We start from the raw sequence: 19,761 nt of genomic DNA on the forward strand, positions 1-19,761 counted from the left end.
GTTAGTGTAGAATCTTTATTTTTGTGTTGCTGTAGCTGTTAATCTGACCAGAGGACAACCTCAAGGTTGCAAAAAAATAGCCCAGCCCGGTATCTGAAGATACCATTTAGTGTTCTAAGACATTCCGAAATATTATTCTACGACAATCGCTCTCGCGCACACGTACTCGCCGCCTGATATTTCTTGCAGTGGCCAACGCCGTTCGGTTTTATGGAAACTGCAAACTGTCCTTGCTTCCGAGTTGCGGGCGCGCAGGCTCAAACTTTTAAATAATTTGCTTCGCCAGTAGATTCTGCAAGAAAGTAAATGTTCTCAGGCAAACAAACGTCATATAAACCTTAATTGGATGCACTCGCTCGTTCTCAATTTATTTCGATTCATTCTTTTCAACACTAATGATACCCATTGTTTCCGCCCATGAGCTCCTTGAGTAGAACACAAGGAGGCACGCTCGTGTTCCCGATCAGGGGCTGAAGGTCCATTCTGTCCCACCGCGGGGTGTCTTCCGGCCACCATTCTGGCGACACTGGACGGATTCCCTGGCCGATCCGGAGTCCCTTAGGGGCATACATCATGTCACATTGGTCCCCTCTATGACACGGGTGGCCTTTTGACCCGTGCAGACCGCAGCTGACCCCGGATCGACACAGGTGCTCTAATTGACGGAACAACATTCCTGATCGCCGCAGGTGGTCCGAAAATTGGCACATGGACCTCAGCTCGGCTTAACGGGCCCATGCTGGAGTTGGGATGGTGCTACCCGTTGGTTGGTGATACCTCATTCTGGGCCTATGGTGGGGCCCATACTCATCCTCATTCTGGGCCTAAGCGGGACCATCCTCTCCCAGGTCTTTGCAGGTGTTGGAGAGAGAACATTTTCAGGTCTGAAAGCAAAAATGACCCTTCCCGGACTTGACCTGTGCCTTCTCTGGTATGGAAAAATGGCCTTTCTCAGACCTAACATGGGCCATTTCTGACTTAAACAGACGTAGGCGCATCCCGAGCCTAAAAGATGAGAGGTGTCTTTTCGGCACACAAGATGCTCCATTGTTCTGCCTAAAATGTACGGTCTCCTGATCAATAAGGGCCATTTTGTGTCTTCTATGGCCGTTTCCAGACATGAGATGACCGTTTCTAAACTTACCATGGGCTCCTTCTTAACCGAACACGGGCCCTTTCTGAACCTACGGTGGACCTTTCCTGATTGGAGATGGGTCATTTGCAGGCCTAAACTTACATGGGCGTTTCTGATCTGAAAATGGGCTCTTCAGATCTGAGTTGGGCCAATCATAAGCTGAAGGCCTAGCACAGGGCGGGAGGAAGGGCTAGGGGGGGGGGGGGCACCGGCAGCACACATGTTTCCCCTTTAGGCCAGACGGGCCCTTAGGGTTCTTTGAGACCAAAGATCAAGGGTCTAACTGGGGGCGCTAAGAGTTGGCCAGAGACTGTATCAGGAGATCCCGGTTCGTAAATGTCCATCAGAGGGCCTCTTGAGCCCATTGAGGGCCCCTGGGGACAAGGAGCGGATCGAACGGTCTGCCCCGTGGCGGCATAGGACCCATTTCCGAAGCTGAGACCATCCCGGGGCCCACGATTGCCAGTCAGGGGACCCTTTGCCTTGGTCGGGGTCACTGAAGCAAAGAGGGACCGTTGTATTGGTCAGGAGGGCCACAGTACGCCTAACAGGGGACCATATATTGGCAATGGTCCCGAGTCGACCATGGCTCCGTTTTCTGAACAGAGACAGGAACGTGACCCCGAATGTCAGGGAGCCTCTTTGTGACCGGGCCCGCTGATAGTAAAAGGAGACGGGATAGACGACAATGCAAGGGCTCATAGTGAGGCAGTGAAAGGGCCCTGTGCCAGGCACGGTCTCAATGTTTTTGTTAACATAACTGAGTCATGCTACGTTTTGATTAAGTGTCTTTCAGATTACTTGACGTCCGTTGCATCATTACCCATGAGACCCCAGACCAAAATGCAAAATTCGAAACGTCACGGGTGGGGAAGACGTCATCGCATTACCAGTAGGTGTTCATCTTGCTGACCACTTCGCAAGTGAATCTGCGGCACACAATGCAAAAATGCGCTGTAGGTGAGAACGGAACACCAAAACTCTACGTTTTCCGCCCTACAGATATGTAATAAGCCAGAGCTCAGAGACCAGGCGGGGCAAAAAGTTGATGCTCAACCCAGATGGCCGGAATTGTATTAGGGCTTTTCCAGTGGCCCGGTATGTTGCTAAAAAGACCTTTCTGCCCTGGGGAGGAGGTAATCTGGTGAATGTGCTAATCTCTGTTCTGCACTGGCGAGAGGTAGCTCCTTGTAGCACATATCGGAGCAGTGCGGTGACTCACGCTTGTTTGTTACCTAGCAGGACTGCCGTGGGGCAAGTCTGCAGAAACGTGCTGAAAATGTCGACACCAGGAAGCAATCGATAGCGTGCCGAGGAGCAGCTCATGTGACATCTGATCCGTTCAGCCCGCGCAGCTCATTTGTCAAGCTCCTGCTCAAATGTCGTAAAACGACACGGACCACGACGCCGGGTTAACGACAGCTGCGGTGACCTCCAGACATCAGTAGTTCCACGTTCTGCCGCTGGGTGCCTCTGTATTCCTGTCTTGCAAGGACGGAGGGCGCTGTGAGTGGCCGGTGCGGCGCAGTACAAGGGGTGAAGATGGCGAGGGCGTGGGTACTAGTGGTGCTGGTCTTGGGGATTCAGAACGCCTTGGCAGGTAGGTTCAATTGCGTTTGAGCGTTTTTTGGTGGAACTTACGATGATAGATGTTCGTTTGCGGGCTTTGGTTGTTCAGTGTCTGGTGTCCGTGCAGTTTTTGTTGGGTTCAACGACTTTTAACCCATATGAATTCTGAGATATAACCCGCTAGAGGGAGTTAAGGGAACTTAATGCAAGTTTTTACATATGTCATGTAGGAAATAAGAACTGTGACTCATACGTGACCATGGAACAGTCAGGTTTCATTCGCAGATAATTTTGAAACACTTTCGTAATGACCGACCGACTTAATCGCTAGTCTGAAATGGAATGAGCTACAGGCTCACGACACGTAACATAGTAAAATATTCCATTTTGGATGGTGGACAAATCTGAATTCGCAGCTCCTTGCAGCGGCGACGCGACGCATTTTGATGAGAGGGGGCAAACTTTTTCAAACCAAGCATTTTTCAAACTAGGGCCGTCTCCTCACAAGCCGGTTTCTTGGGCTCGCGGTTTCAGGACAGAAAGAACACCGGAGACACGTGCCCTACTATGCAATTTTATTATTTGAGTCATTATTAATTTCAATTGATTCGACAATGAAGAAACACCTTTTGCGAGAGTAAATGGGTCCAAATACAGATCGCCTGAAATATTCCGGAGGGAATTTGGAAGCAGGACCCGATAAATGTTATGGAATTTCTGGTGCAGTAAAGGGTTTCTCTTTCCGAGCCAGAGCCCTGTATTTCAAGCCAGGGCCTTCTGATGCATGGGGAAGCCTCTTATTCTAAAATACTATCCTTCCAATTCACAGCAGGGTCTCCAAATCCGACAACGGGCGTCAATATCCCAAAACTGGACAGCCGATCCGGACAAAAGGCCTTCTGACGCCTCGTGGTCCAGACTATGGGTCCCCTGACGCATAGAGGGTGCCTCTTTATCCAGAACATGGGGCTCTTAGTTCATGACAGAGGCCTCCCGAGCCAGCAGAGAGGTCTCCCTAGCACAACAGAGGGTCTCCTGATTGACAACATGGGCCTATTGATGCGGTCGAGGTTTTCTGCCTGATTAGCACGCCCCGGCTCAGTTTTGTGGGCCTCCTTGATCTGATTTTGGTAAGATATACATAGTTGCAAAAGCCTGACTTTGAGAAGGAAGCCGTAATAAAATTATGAGAACGCAAAAACGTGACCTTGCATCGGGGAACGGGGCCCGCGCTGCCCCCCCCCCCCTCCCCGCTGCGCTGTCTCTGACCCTGGAAACATGCAACGTGAACAGAGGCTGTAAAGGCGCTTAGCAATACGAAGGCAGTTAATGACGTATTGCCTCACTACAGTAGCGTCTTTATGCGAGTCTGTGCATCTTGGATCAGTAAGCGCATTTCATGCCGAGTTCAGATAAAGAGAGTCAGCGCTCAGCAAGCACCTCGCTTGGTTTTTATTCCCACCCTGTTCTCGGCCGACTGTGGGAGCGAAAAACGAGCTGGCTGGCATAGAGTCTGGGTTTGAATTTATTACCGGCTGCAAAGGTACCTCAAGGCCGGACGACAACCTGTTGCGATAAGGACGGACAAACATCTGAAGGAGAAGCATTCGCAGTGGCATACACAAGGCGAGGCACCGGTGGGATATGTGCAACAACCCTTATCAAATTGGCTCGTATGTTAATATGCATGTGAATGCATGTTAACAGTTGAAGATCTAGCGGGGCACATAACTTAAGTAGATTGAAAGTTAGAACCTGTCGTTCTGTTACACGTTATGCAAGAAACGTCACACGCCTGTGGCGTGCCTAAATAGGTTTTACTAGAGCTTTTCCACCGACGCACCCTCCCCAATGTGAAATCGTTCATATGTCCGTGAGCTTAGGTCGGTATTCTGAGCTCATGATTGATATGGGAACTCACCGTCACGTTGATATTCGCCTGGGCGTGCTTTGGTCACACCGCGCAGCTTTAAATTTCGCCCCAAAGGTACCTTCTGTGTGGCGACTGTCTTAAGGTACGCCTCTCGATGCCATCACTGCGTCAGAATAACGTGCAGGGCAGCTGTGGCCGACCGATCTGACAGGGCAGTGCTGGCCACTCTAACTGAACGATCCAAACCTCCGACTGAACTGTCCGAACCTCCGGCCGAGCCGTCCGAAGCCGCGATCGAACCGCCCGTCTTCCGACTGAGCCGTATGAACCTCCGACTGAGCCACCCGAACTTCCAACTGAGCCGTCCGAACCCCGAGTGAGCCGTCCGAACCTCCGACTGAACCGTCCTAGCCTCCGACTGAATCGTCCGAACCCACGACTGAACCATCCAAACCCACGACTGAACTGCCCGAGCCTCCGACTGAACCGTCCGAAACCACGAATGAACCACTGGAGCCTCCGACTGAGCCGTCCTAACCCACGACTGAGCCGTCCGAACCTCCGACCGAGCCGTCCGAACCTCGGACTGAACCGTCCAAACCCACGACTGAACCGTCCGAACCTCCGACTGGAACCGTCCGAACCTCTTGCTGAGCCGTCCGAACCTCCTACTGAACCTTGCGCAGCGTGGGAAGACCCACCTCTGTGAGTGCACGCACAAAGGCTGTACTAGATGCGTGTCTTGGCTGACCCGCGTCTGGCCGCTTTGCGTGCGGGACTCTTGCTGACGAAGTCAGCTAGTGGCCCGTGCTAATGAACCCAGCTCATCAAAAGCTTGTAAGATCTTCTTGACCGTGCAGGAAGCCTGGGAAGCATAGGAACGTTTCACAAAGTGGGAGGGAGAGGCTCAGGGTATACTGAAGAAGGCTTTCCTGGGGACGGTCAGGCCCGCCGACCATGGGGAGACCAGAGGTGAACTTTGTTCGCTCTTAATCCTCGCCCTGGTAAGATTTTCTGAGGATACCTCTCCGGCATGTGGCACATCACGCCCAAATTTTCAGTAGCCTGTGAGACGTCCTTTACACATGTTTTGGTACCAAAGAGGTGTCTCCAGTATTGCTGGTTTCGGAGCAGGGGCGGTTTGTGAGGTTCAATGGACACTGCACTGCGCGGCGTTCCGCGGCCTGCGCGGACGCCGGGCGACGACCATCGATGGCGCGCAACGCGTGTGACGGGCCGACATTAGTACATTAATGGAGCAATGTATCGTACATGTGTGGTCAAAGCGCATAGAACTATACACCATTGTACCCAAAATTGATCAGGAAACACGGTTAGGTTTTGTGCTGCGATAATATACGATCTTGTAGACATGGGCGTCTAAAGGTAAAAAGTTGGATTTTCTGAAGAATGAAAAATTGACCTTTGACTGGCCTAATGGATTCGATTATAGACCTAGAGACATAAACCCAATCATCAATCGCGACATATCGTTGAGACCAATTCACTGATGTGTTCTGGTAAGCTTTATCTTCTTACTTTGGAAACGGCATCACCTCCACTCCCCTCGCTCTCCGTCTGTGTTATGAAAACGGTAAATCAGGGCGGGGGTCCATTCACAACGCATTTTCGAGATCAGGAAATGCCCTGGCTTCTGTGCTGGACATGCGCCTGCAGCTGCTCTCTACTGGTGTAAAGTCTTGCCTACTCGACATATATGTACCATTCAGCAATTAAGACTACCCGGCTTCCCAAATTATTCATCCGTTTCAACATGGTTTCTTCTAGGGAGGCAAAGTTCCGCAAGTGGGTAGATAATTAAGGTCATTGGGGAGGTATCTGTCTCTACAGTTCGCATGTAAAATTATGGGCTAGGCAAAGGCTGGTCAGAATTTTGAATTTGAATCCATGGTCATTGTGCACCAGAATGTCATGTGTCTGAATTATGCCGGCTGCCTTTTAAGAGACAAGTTTTGTCGCACCATGCTAGTCGGAAGAAATTTCGGAAGCTGTAAGTACTACCTGACAAAAGTGACAAAGGCCATAACACCAGGGTTTTTTCTGAGAAAGTCAGAATGAAGACCTTTCTCCCGGATAGACCTTGTCTGAACCTTGTCTGAACCCCACCCGCGCTCGACGACCTCTGTCCTGGAGCCAGTTGTCTGCCGCATGACTGAATGTGAACTGATCGTTTCACTAATTTGCCACATGTCATTGGATTATCATCATTACTTGTTGGGATGCAAAGCAGATGGGACTTCTGCTATAGCACCTATTTCAAAATTGTCTTCCCTTACACTACACCAAAGCAGAAAATCAACTTTGGAAAACTGCCTGCCTTAGACCATGAATTGGTTCTCCAGGCATCCACTTGCCCTTCCTTCAGCGCAGCCGGCTTGATCCACTGTTGTATGTAGAACGAAGGTACACATTGCACATGTTTCTGAAATAAGCTGCGTGCCTATATCTTCGTTGGGGTTTAGCGTAACCGGGTATCTTAAGAAAAAGCTGATATTTCATATATTGCCGGCTTTTATGTAACTTCTGTCAGTAATTATCATTATTGCGTTTTTATCCTGACGTGCACTAGGATACATAACTTCAGACTCCCTACTCCAGCATGTGGTGGGCACCTGGAACTGGCTTCTTGATGGCGACTGATTCTTTGACCTGGCAGACACCAGCTGGCGGGAGGCGAAGGGGTCTCCGACTTAGATAGATAGTCTCAAATACCTATACCTGCAGGCTGCTTGGAATTACTAAAAAAAGGGGGTCGATGTGTCGTCGAAATGCACCGACATGTGCCTCGAGGCTCAGCACAAGCCGCAGTTAATAACGGAAGGCTACAACCATTTTCGAAACTTTGCTAGTGTGTGACGAACACACTTCGCTGTCGACCACAGTGTACTTGTCGACGCGGCGCCGAATCCTGACATATAGACAGACGTGTTGCACATGCGGTGTGTGTGTCACTTGTGGTGTATCGTGCTGCACAGTTCTGCCTCTGCCCGACGAACACACCTGCTAAACACATATCCCTTAACTTAGAACTATTCAGAAATGCCTCCCGTAATGTTTTTTTCGTCTTATGAAAAACCTTTCAATGATCCATCGGTCAGGCAAATAAGGTAACGATGCCCCCTACAGAAAACCCTCGCGAACTGTTAACATTTCGAGTAACGCCTAAAATGTTCGACCAGATTGCGCAATAACGGTAATTTTGCGAAAGTCACAGGAAACATGGGCATGACATAAAACCCTAGTTTTTGCGTGACTTGGTGAATTACTCCAAACGCCTATGGCATATCCATCTCGGACTTCATCTCGGACTATGGTGAGGGGTCTGTAGATAGGCAGACAGAAAAACCAAGGCTTTATAAAAAGGAATGAACGAACCCATTGATACTAGAATAACCTGAAAGCTGTTCCTGAATATCTCCGTTCGTTGCGCATGATAGTATAAGATGCTGTCATTTACCACATGAAGCAGTGTTGTCCAGTGTGGTTTGAGAAGAATTGCTAGTGAACTTGGCATGCATGTTTGAAATAGCACAAAATTGGCTAACCAAACATTCAATCCGAAAGGGATTGGGGGAGGACGAATAACACTGTTTCCCCCACCTCGTAAAATGGGGCCATGTTCCGTTTAACCCACTGTTCCTACGCCCATGAGGAAGACAACACAGATGCGGGGGCGACTGGCAGTCCGGAAGCGCAATACACCAGGCTCCTTAGCACTGAGCACGAGTTTCACCCCGTCAGTGTCAGTTTCCCTCCATTAATCATATCAGCATGGCGCTGCTCGAGTCCCGCTAAACCAACGTCTACGACTTGGTCGGGTTCTCTCCAGCCGGACCCTCCGGGACCCTGTCGCGCCATACCTCAGCGCGTGATGTACTCGACCGTGCGGAGGGGACAGCTCGGGTAGTGGCCTGTGCCAGCGACGGGTCACTGAGGGCACACAGCTGACATGGTGGTGACCGCCATGGTCAGCAGCGGCCTGACCAGCAACAACGTGCCAGGCGGGAAGCTGGCGGATTGAAAAAGAGTATCCGTGAGAGGAATGATTAATCACTCCACCACACGAAAAATGCACTCGGCTACATAACAAATCTTATAAGCGCCAATTAACGAGCTGGAAGCCATATCACGTACAGCCTCCCGAACCCACGGCCTAAGATATTGGAACCGTACGTAGATAAATTTCTGATTTTTCGCAAGCCTTTGTCAGCAAGCTGTTGCCGTTAACACGCTGCGTATGGCGAAAAAAGCAGAGACCGGCATTCGCCGTTCATGCTCAAGCTCATGACAACCGCATTCTGCGCTTAGACCGTCTTTTAAAAATAGAAAAGCTTTAGGAGACAATTCAAAATGCTTCGCACAGCTGAGAGAGGTACCGATTTGTCATTTTATTTTTTTTTAGACCTTGCAACAATGTCGCAAACTACTGACCTGGCACCGCTTGCAATTGAACGGCTTAGAATGAATTAGATGCCTCGTAACTATACATATAAAGCGCATCGTCCTTATCCAGACGCTTCCTTAGCCACCCCTAAGAACCGGAGGAGGAGGTTATGGTGGCAGGGAGAGTGTCGGCACCAGACCCCGTGGACTGTTGGACCCAACCGCAGTTGGCTCGCGTCATGCACTGTTTGTGATGTACACCCTAACGCGTTCGCCCACGGTCAGCACCACAGCACGAGCCGCGTCGTCATTTGAGTATTTTACCCGCGCCATGGTCGCACACATTGGTAAAGTTGTACTTCTTTTGTTGATTGTGCGGTGCGGCTTTGCCATCTACAAAATAATTTATTAAGGATTGGGCACTCGGGCACGAATTTCTGGGATAAGCTGTCGCTTGAACGTATGAACCGCATGCGTGCTGCCGACCTAGTCAGACTCGTAGACCAGCTGTACTTTTTTGCCGTTCACACCAGAAATGTTCAGGTCTTTTCTCACTTTAGGGACCTCTGGCAAGAGACCATGTGGCTGTTTTAGTCGGCGGCTTTCCCACCCATGTGCAAAGTCGTTTAGAAAATGACTGCTCGGTACAGCGACAAAGGGGAGAAAATAAGATGAAGAATGGACTTTTGTAGTCATTGTTGTTATGGATCTCGTCTTTACGCTCCTCCGTCATCTGATCTATCTGAAAAGTAGTACATACTCCATCATTAGCCGATACCTCAACCCATACAAAATGAATATTGACTCACAGGAACTTAAGTAACAAGTTAGAAAAAGGTAATTCATGCAAGAGCTTGAAACAATATTTTCCTAAATATAAAGACAAGTGAAGGTGTGTGAGAGCTAATCAAAATGCACTGACCATTCAGGAATGGGCGGTTTAGGGCAGCATTCCCCAGGCGCGTGTTTTATCCACGAATATGAATGTACAAACAATATTGGGCTGGAATTTGCTACGCAGTACCTTTTTTCAGTACTCTCCTATGCCAGTATTGCTAATCGGTACCTTCAAAGCATTTTTTTGTGTTGATGTTCCATTGCTGGGAATGTCAGTCGTTCATTTTTTGCTATGATGTATCATTTTAAACAGGACGAATCATTGATAGCATCACATGGCACGCAAATACCACGTTTATGGTTATTCACCAAGCTCATGGGCATCAATTATTGCAAACTTTACGCACAAATTATGCCCAGCGTGCGAGAAATGTGTGATATTGTTGCAATTGCAAGCACGCTACACTGTGCTTAAAGACGATACGATGAGGGTAGGCATGACTTCATCCGCAACTCGATGATCAAGCCGAGCAATGCCACCAGGAACAGCCGTATCATGGGAGACCTGTCTTCCGTACTTTCATTTTGCTGAGCTTTACATCGGAACTCGAATGCGACTGCACATGCGGGGGAGGGGGGGGGGGTGAATCCTTATATAACGTGATCCAGCAGTTACACACTGGTTAGTACCCTAACAAAGCGGACCATCCATGTCCCTGATCAGCACATCTGAAACCGTACTTACGATCTTTCAATAAGCTGCTTGTGCTGTTGGAACGAATCGCAATCTACTAGACACGCTATTGGGTCACTCGCACCAATCCAACAGCGGCCGAACAAGGTCTGGCGGCAAGTCACAACGCCTGAAGCAGCACGGCCAGCGAGTGCGAACGCTGGGCGGCCTCAAAGCCGCGTCACTCTGCTTGTGTCCAGCCAGATAACAACCCTTTGCCTCCTCGCCTTCGCGTAGCTTTTTGTCGTCGAGATATGTAGACTGAAAAAGCTCATTGATAACCTGTTTGTGAATGGCGCACTGCCGCCAAATTTTCTCTGACCTGACCCACTTGTATCACCGAAGCTTCCTGAGAGATGGCGTGGGGTTACTGGAGGATATTCGTGAAACCGAATGTCTTGTGCTCGTGTTCTGCCCCTTTGTCGTCGTGTTCTTGCATACTTGAAACACGAAACGTGATTCATATTCGAAACTTGCACTGGACGCATCACATCGGTTGATGTTGAAGTCCGTTTGTGCCAGACATCATGCTGACGTACTCCAGACACGAATAACTCGATGATCATGTTGATATTGGCCTTGAATACCACTTAGCCAGTAAGAAAGCAGCATTCGAGTGACGTTTCAATGGTTTCGTACATGCCTGGGTGAACCTTGAAATGATGATCTGCACGAAATATTCTGCACAAGTCCGGGGGCGGTCAAAAAGTGTTTTAAACTTCTGAAAAGGGCATGGTTGTGAACCGCACTGGATGATCTTCAAAATGGCTGTCCCAGTGCAAAACCCCATGGAAATGTGGAACACTCCCAGTCATGCAGGCCAGAGCCGGCAAATACATTAATGTACACAGATTGGCAAATTGTCAGATAACATCCCGTTGCCACGCTTGTGCTGTTGCTAACGACCGCTCCAGACGGGGACGTGGGCGTGGTGGTTGGTCCTAGCCTCCGCTGCTATCTGGCCCAACCACCCATTTTGTGTGAGCGTCCTTCAGGTGGAGCTGGGCTCGGCTGGCCGGCAGAAGACCGGCTGGTTATGTAACGGCCCCGGCCACGGGGACCGGCCGCCCATCGCGCTGAGTCAGTCAGCCAGCGAGCCTGCGAGACGGCGGGTTGGGAAGTCGAGGAGTCTCAGGGCCTTTGTCGAGTCACGGTCGCTTGTCTCGGCCGTCGTCGAGTCACGGTCGCTGGCGGAGGGCGGCACCAGGATGTGCGCCAACGTGAGAGCGGATGTCGGCTGCCTCCCGGGATGCAGCAGCCAGCATGTGACCACCGTGTTCGCAGATCGGAAGAACGAGCACGTGCTGCCCCCTCCCCTCTTCCGCGAAGTTGGCCCTCGTCACTCGGTGCATGCGCATGACCGGGTGACGTAAGCCGTGGAAGGACGTGACCAGTGTTCAGCTTTGACGGCGTGGCGCAGGCCGTCAATGGGCTGACAGCAGAGCGGCTACGGCTTGGCCGGCGGACCCTCAAAGGGCGGGCTTAAAAACAGCAGGCCCTTGAGAGAGTTTTGTTTGCAAAGTTGCAGGCTTCCGCAGATTTTCAAAGCTCACTAAAAAGTGAAATTGTACACGTACTGTAATGTAGAACATTCACTTGACGTTGATATACCATTGGCATTGTGCACGTGACATGGCAGTTCAGTGTGGGCTATGCACGGAGTTTAGATATGCAGTTAAGCTAAAAAAAAAGGTGAAGTGTTTTAATGGGGTAAGGTGCCTTTGTTCGTGACATTGATAGACATGTACTCCAATGTCATATTCCGGTAGACATATTGGTAGGCTTGGATTACATTTATGGCGGTAGTTGATAGGCCCGAAAGCTTTCGCTAAAAAAAGTCCTGGCAAGTTCGCCGAGTTTTCACGGGCTGGTAGGCATGCCAGTGAAGACCAGGAATCAGTTCTTAAAATAATGGCTTCGAAGTTAATTGCAGTGGACATGTTCTGAGACCACTGACTCCTGCATGATGCTTTCAATGGTCTTAGCTTGACACTTAATGACTAATGGCTCCCGAATAGACATGCATACGAAACAAACGTAATAGGAATGCTGTCATGCCTACCCTAGATGTGATTTAATGTACACATTAAATGTACACAAATATGCGGCTGCAACAGGTATATTTGATCAACACACCGGGGGAGCAACCGGTCTAATCGACGCATTCGGTTGGATTGGTTGGTTGGTTGGATATATCCGAAGAGCAAGAGAGCTAGAGACACCATTTGCAGCTTATAGGGTAGATGCGATTATATATCTAGGCCATGTCCTTGAAGTTAATCAAGTCGAACAAGGTCACATTCGAGATATGTGAGCTGAGTGTCTCCGCCCTACACACGCAACCAGCTTGAACATATATTTTAAAGAAGTGGTCACAGGGACTATACTAGCCCAGAAGCATTACCTGACATATAAACTTCCAAATGGAAATTGCCCTTGACATCAGCGTGGTGTTTGGATTTAAAGTTAGCTTCATGAACTGGTTGTTCGTGGCAGGAGGCTGAACGAGACCGTTTTTGGTCCAGACTTAACAATCACGGAGCTTTGTTGGGAATTTTCCAGTTTGATATGGAACCAGCGGCGTGGCATCGGCCACTGTCCTACCCTACTGAACTGACGTGGCTCTTCCAAGACTAAAACAAATCGTAGTGCGTTAAACGATTTTAAATCATTTTCGGGTGACGCGCGAAGGGATGGAGAAAGTGGCTCGAAAGGTGCCATTCAGGCGTGGTGAGCCTACCTAAACAATATTTCACACCAACATGGGATCAAACGCTCGTCAGGGTTATTACACAATGCACACAGGCCAATTACCAGTAATGGTAGATGCAGGTGTGTATTTTAGCATATATCGTGGTAAATTTTGATATTAGCGCCAAGGTGCGGCAATATACATAACCGAATGATGGGATATCCCCCTTCACATAAGCTCGTGCGTGTGATATAAAACCTTGCCTCAGTGCGTTATCTGGGAAAACATTTTTTAGCTGTTTCACAACGTTCAAACATTGACCTTCGGTCTCGGGCAGAAATTTTAGTGACCAAGGTTCCCGAAAATTATTTCAGCCCAAGTTGATATGCTTTTCACTAAATCCGTATTGTAATGGAACATGGGGCGAAATGTTCAGCCATTCTTCCCGCCATACTTGGGCTATGACATCAAAGGAAAAGACAGTGAGGAGAAAATTAAAAAGTTTAGTCAGTCTGACCGTAGTAAAGAACCACCGTCTATCGCAATCTTCGTTATCAACATATGCACTTTTTGAAATGCGACATTCTACCACAAATGCCATTTACTACAAAATGTTACTCTCAGGGGCTGGAAAGCTTGCAGGGCAATAACTCAAATCCCACAACAGATTTTTAACAACAAAGTCCAAGGGTGTTTTTGACCGAGTAACTGTACGTGCAAAGGCGGAATGCCATGCCACACTCACGAGCACGAAAAAGGAATGTATCCCAGGATTTGGTGAACAGTTGTGTCTGGCTCGCTGAGATCCAGTGTTAAGAGAACTGGTGAGGACTTTCGGCTCAGTGTTCATCTACATTTTACGGGCCCATTTTTCCACACATCGTCCAGAATTTAAGCTCCCCCGAGACCTCGGAAGTGTTCAGTTCACTTGCTTCAACGATCTCGCTAACAAACGGCGAAGTGTTTTACTGTTGGTAAAATCACTTTTGCCAGCATATATGACTTTTTTTATTTCGTCATCATCCTGGTCACTGACTTCATAGCCCAGATCATCGGGTAGCATGACTTTTGCTGCTTCCTGAGGCCGATTGACATCCGGTAAAAATCCTAACCCGCTTGACCAGAGGAGCTCGATACTTAGGTCGGAACCTATATAAACCGTAGAAAGAACAATTTTTCAGACCTCGATTGTTGCTGAATGTACTGCTCTCGATCTAACCTACAATCCCGGCCCGAAAATTCACGGATAACCTTCACCAAGAACAATTATTTTACCGGCTCTGTGCAGTGTCATATAGTCAAGGGGATATATTTGACGTCTGGGTGAGACTCATCGTCTGCATAGTTGAAACCGGTATTGGCAGGCTTAAGTTTGTTTGCAGCATACCTGAGGCCAGAACAATTTTTGCGGGACTTCGGTCGGGTTGAAGACATTGCGATATCTTACGCATAAGTTCCCACCGCAGGCTCCTCGGGCGAGGTACCTCCCACCTCGGCTGACGGAGAGGGCTGCAGTGGCAGAGCATGCCCGGTCGGCGCCGCTCCCGTGCCGTTCCGCAGTGCCGGCGGGTCCGCCGCCGCCGGTGCCGGCCGTCCCCCCCGACAGGCTGGGCGCCGCACGGCGTGCCATGGCATGGGCCAGGCGGCTGAACGGTCATGCACTCTTATGTAACTGTTGTAAAACGAACGGCCGGCTCGTTGCAAACACGGACCATCCCGCAACAGTGGGGTGTGGGTTGCATACCTAATTCAGAAGCCGCGAACATGTCGAGGTCAATGATTGATCAAGACGTTACTAAAGCGCATTAAGTTTGCTGCTTGCATATATATATATATATATATATATATATATATATATATATATATATATATATAGTATATTCATACATGCATATCAGTGGAAGCAGGCAGCAAATTATCCTCTATATAAGTGTTGTTGAGGACCTTCGCGCAGGCACATTTCTTGAGCTAACTGAGGATAAGATTGGCACCTATTCGTTTGTCTGACGCTTCGGAATCGTCACATATTCCATTTTAAAGATGCTCACGCAGTCTACAAACGGCTAAGATATTTGCACAGAAAAATATTTAGGTATGACCAAGTTAAGCTCCATCGTCAAGTTGTATAGAGTCTAAGTGGGGTAGCTGCCACATTTGGACGCTGAATTATTCAAACGGCAAAACACCTGCTGAAAATAAGGGCTTGCCTCGATGACGACAGTATCACAGTTTAAACCGATGTAAGCGGGGATGCGGAATGACGTCCCATTGTCGTTGTGAGAAATACATGAAAGAAAGATGGAGATGAGTTGATATGTCGGATACGGGTCATGCAAGGCTGTTATGAGGGGGGGGGACAGGGACCCCACCTAGCCAGCATGTTAGCGCGGCCGCTTCCTGGGATACCACCGGGTCCGGAGTCCACAGGATACCGCGGGGTCCAGGAGTCCACAGGATACCACGGGGTCCAGGAGTCCACAGGATACCGCGGGTCCAGTAGTACACAGGAGAATGGCCGTTGGAAGCAGAGGGAGGGTAGAGGAAGTTTGCCGAATTTCGCAATAACTGGAATGGAAAAATGGTGTGTAACTGTGAGAATTGGCGACGAAGGCAAGGAAGAGCGAAGGGTCGCTAGTCGACACCGCTAATTCCGTACATGATGTCGGGCGATGTCGATATCTGTCCGCTACCCAGTGATGTCACAGTTCCCACTTAGCCAAGAGACCACCTATGGTAGAATGTATCCAACCACGCTGTATAGTTTTGGTTTGGTTGACAAGTGAAATCAGAGCCTTACTGGCCGTTCTGCTGAGCGGCACTATCATCTGGAGGTGTCGTGACCCGCGACCAGTGGCCGGTGCCCAGTGACCGTGTTATCGTGTTACACGGTGAGGACCGCTGGTCCGACTTGACCTAACCTGAGATGACCACCGCCGGCAGCCGACGATGGCGAACAAGACGTGCCGTACCTGGAGGGCATCCAGCTGATTAAAATCCACATGCCGCTGTCTCGCCGCAACAGCGGCGGCAGGCCCTGCCCAAGGCCGTGCGCCGGCGGCGGGCGCGGGTGCTCTGGCTCCAACGCCACCACCACCACCTCGACAACCACCACCACCACCACCACCATGGCGACCGCCACGTCCACCTCGACCAGCACCGACGCTCATCGTCGGACGACCACGACGAAATACCCGACGAACGAGATCGTCGTCCCGGACGCAGCCACCGTCGACGTCATCTTCGCCAACATGAGCAGGCTCAACGACAGCGTGACGTCGTTCGGCTTCGGCGGCACGTTCGAGGTGCGCGTGAACCGCAGCCGGCGGGCGGTGGACGTGACCTTGGCGCGGGTGGCCGACGAGGGGCCTGGAGGCGCTCGACGACGCCGAGCCGGCCGGCCCCGTCGACCTGGTCGTGCGCGGGCCCAGCGTGACGGGCATCGACGAGGACGCTGACAACGCGATCGACGTCGAGTACGGGGACGACGACGAGGACTACGTCGAGGACGACGCTGGGGACGGGAACGCGGACGACGACTGGAGGATGGATGCCGATGCCGCCGGCCTCGAAGGCCGCTCGCGCTGGAGAAGCTGGGGCCGGGGTCGCCACGGTGGGCGCGGCGGCGGCTCGGGGAGGCGGCGCCGCGGCCACCCCATCTACATCAACGGCACCGCGCTCAGCGGCGACGCTCTCTGCAACATCGACTTCAACACGTCCGGCGTGTTCCAGCTGAACAAGACCATGACGGATCGCACCATGACGGTGATCATCACTCAGCTGATCGCCACGGGAGGACAGCTGGGCGCGGCTCGCCACGGGCTCCTGTTTGGCGCGACAGGTGAGCGAGAGCTTGGTTACAATTGGAGCGCGGCGCACGTCTTCACGTCTCTTTTTTGGAGCGACCGCATCGGCCGTGTTAGCGCTCAAGGGCCACGATGCATCCGGGATTCGAACCCGGGTCCCACGTAGAAGTCCGTCGCGCTAACAACAAGGTTGTTAATGACCCCCGCCCTCCCCCCCCCCCCCGCATTCCCTTCCCCGTAAGCGAGAGCCCGCCTTCGCGGCGTCAGGTACGACCGTTTTGCATCAGGCAGCGGGGTTTGAAGCAATTTCTACGTTTCTTTAAAGCTTTCTTTATCGGGTAGGGAATTTTTGTGTTGGCAAAACATTAGCCTGCTTTTCAGCTGTGTGATGTTGATATTTTCAGGTTGATATTTCAGGTGAATAATTTTTGTTTTACAAGAAAGTAGCCCATTTTTCATTTCTGCAGTGTGCTTGGTACGGTTAATCCGATTGCGGGATATATATCATCAACATCATTTTTCGTTTGATCTGTAACTAAATACAGACTGATAATAATCGAGCAACTCATGTTATGCATTTGAGGCTCAACATTTTTGTATGCGGGCATTTGTGTCCCATTCTTCCTTTTGAATGAGTCTTTCCGGAGCCATGTCAATATGGAGTCATTACCAAGCTGAATTTATTACGATATGCATTCAAATGGATTGGAGTTCATCGTGTTCCCCGGAATGTGCAGAGCAATTTTCGCAAGATAGCCGTTTTTCTCTGATCGTGACGTTGTATGACACTGAAGACATTTTAGCGCTACTCGGCTTGCAAGCTGGAAAGAAACTAGTGAAATTTAGGACACTTGGGTGGAGGATGGATGGCGAGGAATTAAATCCAAGAGTCACGGGAGCAAAGGGCTTTTAGAAAGTGGCACCTTACATTAGTATGCTTCGACTGTTATGTAAGGGGTGTCGAGCAATGTCGCCGCGCATTCCGCCCCCACGCTTGGTTCCGAATATCTGCGATTGTACCCCGTAGTTCAAGCGCACTCATGCTAGAAACAATGATTGGTTTCGTGTTCACCTCACATCCTTGCAAAGACAAGGTAAAAAGGTTACTCACGGCGAACGCTAAGTTTACGCGGATTTAGAGGAGGTCGCATTCCGTCTTTAAAAAATACTCCCGCTATGAAGATCAGTGTGTGAGCTGGTATCCAGACAGATGCAAGTAGCAAATGTATTTTGTTATACTTGTTCAGCTGGCATCCCACCTCTTTCTCACAAACCGCAGCGAAGAGCTGCACGGACTATTACTTCAGCAGATGTTCTTGTTTCTTGGCACCCGGTTTCTCCGAACGCAACATGCATTATCTAGTCTCGTTTTGCCGCTCATAGCGCCACCTATACCGTTTCAGATGACACGGTAGCGAACTCTGGCGGCGTCCCGATGACAGCCGTGATGATCGTCGCTGGTGTCACCGCGCTGGTCGTCCTGATCGCGGCCATCGTGGTGACGCGCATGCGCAGTCGCGCCCACCGCTCGTCGTTCGTGCGCGTTGGCCACGGATACGGAACGATCGAAAGGCCGTCCGACGCCAGCAACTACTACGGCATCCATACCGCTACACCGTAGCGACCGGCCCGTCGGTGGCGCCAGCGACGCTCGCCGACGCCCGCCTGAAGTTCAGGGCATGTATCTGACGCCGTAGAAGGCAAACGTGCCAACGGGTGGTGGTGGTGGAAGGACTAATGCTTGCTTGGAGCGTAGGGAAGACGCGCGCCATCCCAGACAACGAATGCCGCTGGTGCAACCCTTTCTTTTCGCATAGGACTCTCCCGCTGGAACGTGAAGACGAGTGCCATTCCCGATTCTAGCCGTCCGTGCCAGCCACCAGCGGACCGCCAGTGATGCGACTCATACTATCTTATCGCTGCTTTGCTACCCGTACAACTGGATGTTTCTGCAATGGGTGCAAAGTCTAGTGTTTACTTGTGTGTGTGTGTGAGGGCCACAGGGGCGGAGTCTGACGGTCGGGCTGATTACCACGTCATGAGTTACGCTCAGTGCGTGCCGAAGACGCTGCGCCTGCAGTGGACGAGTTTATGCTGTGGTTCTCTGATGGATGATCTGACTTCATAGTGTTTACCGATTTGTCGGGCCAGCGTGCCTCGCTGCCTTTCTCGTGCCTCTGTACTCATGACACGACGCCAATACACGAGCAGGCCTTGGCATTGCGTTCCGACAGTGTGACGAGACGCCGCGCCGCGGTTCTGCGACCGCAGACCTTTTTACAGGACCGCGCGCCGTCCAGTTCGGACTTCGACGCACATCGCTGGTGGCTTCGCCGCGCACGCATGGCTTCAGCCGGCCAGCATAGTCACGGTTTCAGGGTGTCGTAAAGACCCTGAACACCGCGGACCGCAAGGAGCCGGCATCGCCATCGTCGTACACGCGGCACACCAAATCCAGGCAACGGACAGGCTTTATCTTTATTGGTGCTACAACACTGTAACCGATATCCTGCGCCGTATTGTACATGATTGCTTCATACAGACACAACACATATGCACAAAATATTAACAAAATAGACTCTGACCTAGCGACCGGGGCAACGAAGAGACACGTCTAGACGGGCAGCGAAGGGAAATCCAATTTTCATAAAACGACCGCGGTCGCCGACCGCAGCCAGAACACAACCGCGCAAGAACAACCATCAAAACGACGAG

General features: G+C 50.6%; 1 protein-coding gene across 2 annotated transcripts; it reads left to right on the forward strand.

Annotated features, from left to right (window-relative positions):
* Positions 1-2,648: 2,648 nt before the first annotated feature.
* On the forward strand, positions 2,649-19,264 carry LOC119112730 (uncharacterized). 2 transcript variants are annotated; one of them, XM_037237003.1, is made up of 3 exons: positions 2,649-2,735; positions 16,184-17,081; positions 18,450-19,264. In XM_037237003.1, exons 2-3 carry the CDS (start codon positions 16,787-16,789, stop codon positions 18,665-18,667), a joined length of 513 nt encoding a protein of 170 aa, XP_037092898.1. In that variant the 5' UTR covers positions 2,649-2,735; positions 16,184-16,786; the 3' UTR covers positions 18,668-19,264. The 2 variants fall into 2 exon arrangements, 1 of the variants encoding a protein (XP_037092898.1); XR_005095770.1 differs by having other exon boundaries at positions 2,655-2,735.
* Positions 19,265-19,761: the final 497 nt, after the last annotated feature.

This window comes from Pollicipes pollicipes, unplaced genomic scaffold (assembly GCF_011947565.3).
Source record: "Pollicipes pollicipes isolate AB1234 unplaced genomic scaffold, Ppol_2.1 Scaffold_7261;HRSCAF=8764_pilon_pilon_pilon, whole genome shotgun sequence".
NCBI classification, from domain to species: domain Eukaryota; kingdom Metazoa; phylum Arthropoda; class Thecostraca; order Pollicipedomorpha; family Pollicipedidae; genus Pollicipes; species Pollicipes pollicipes.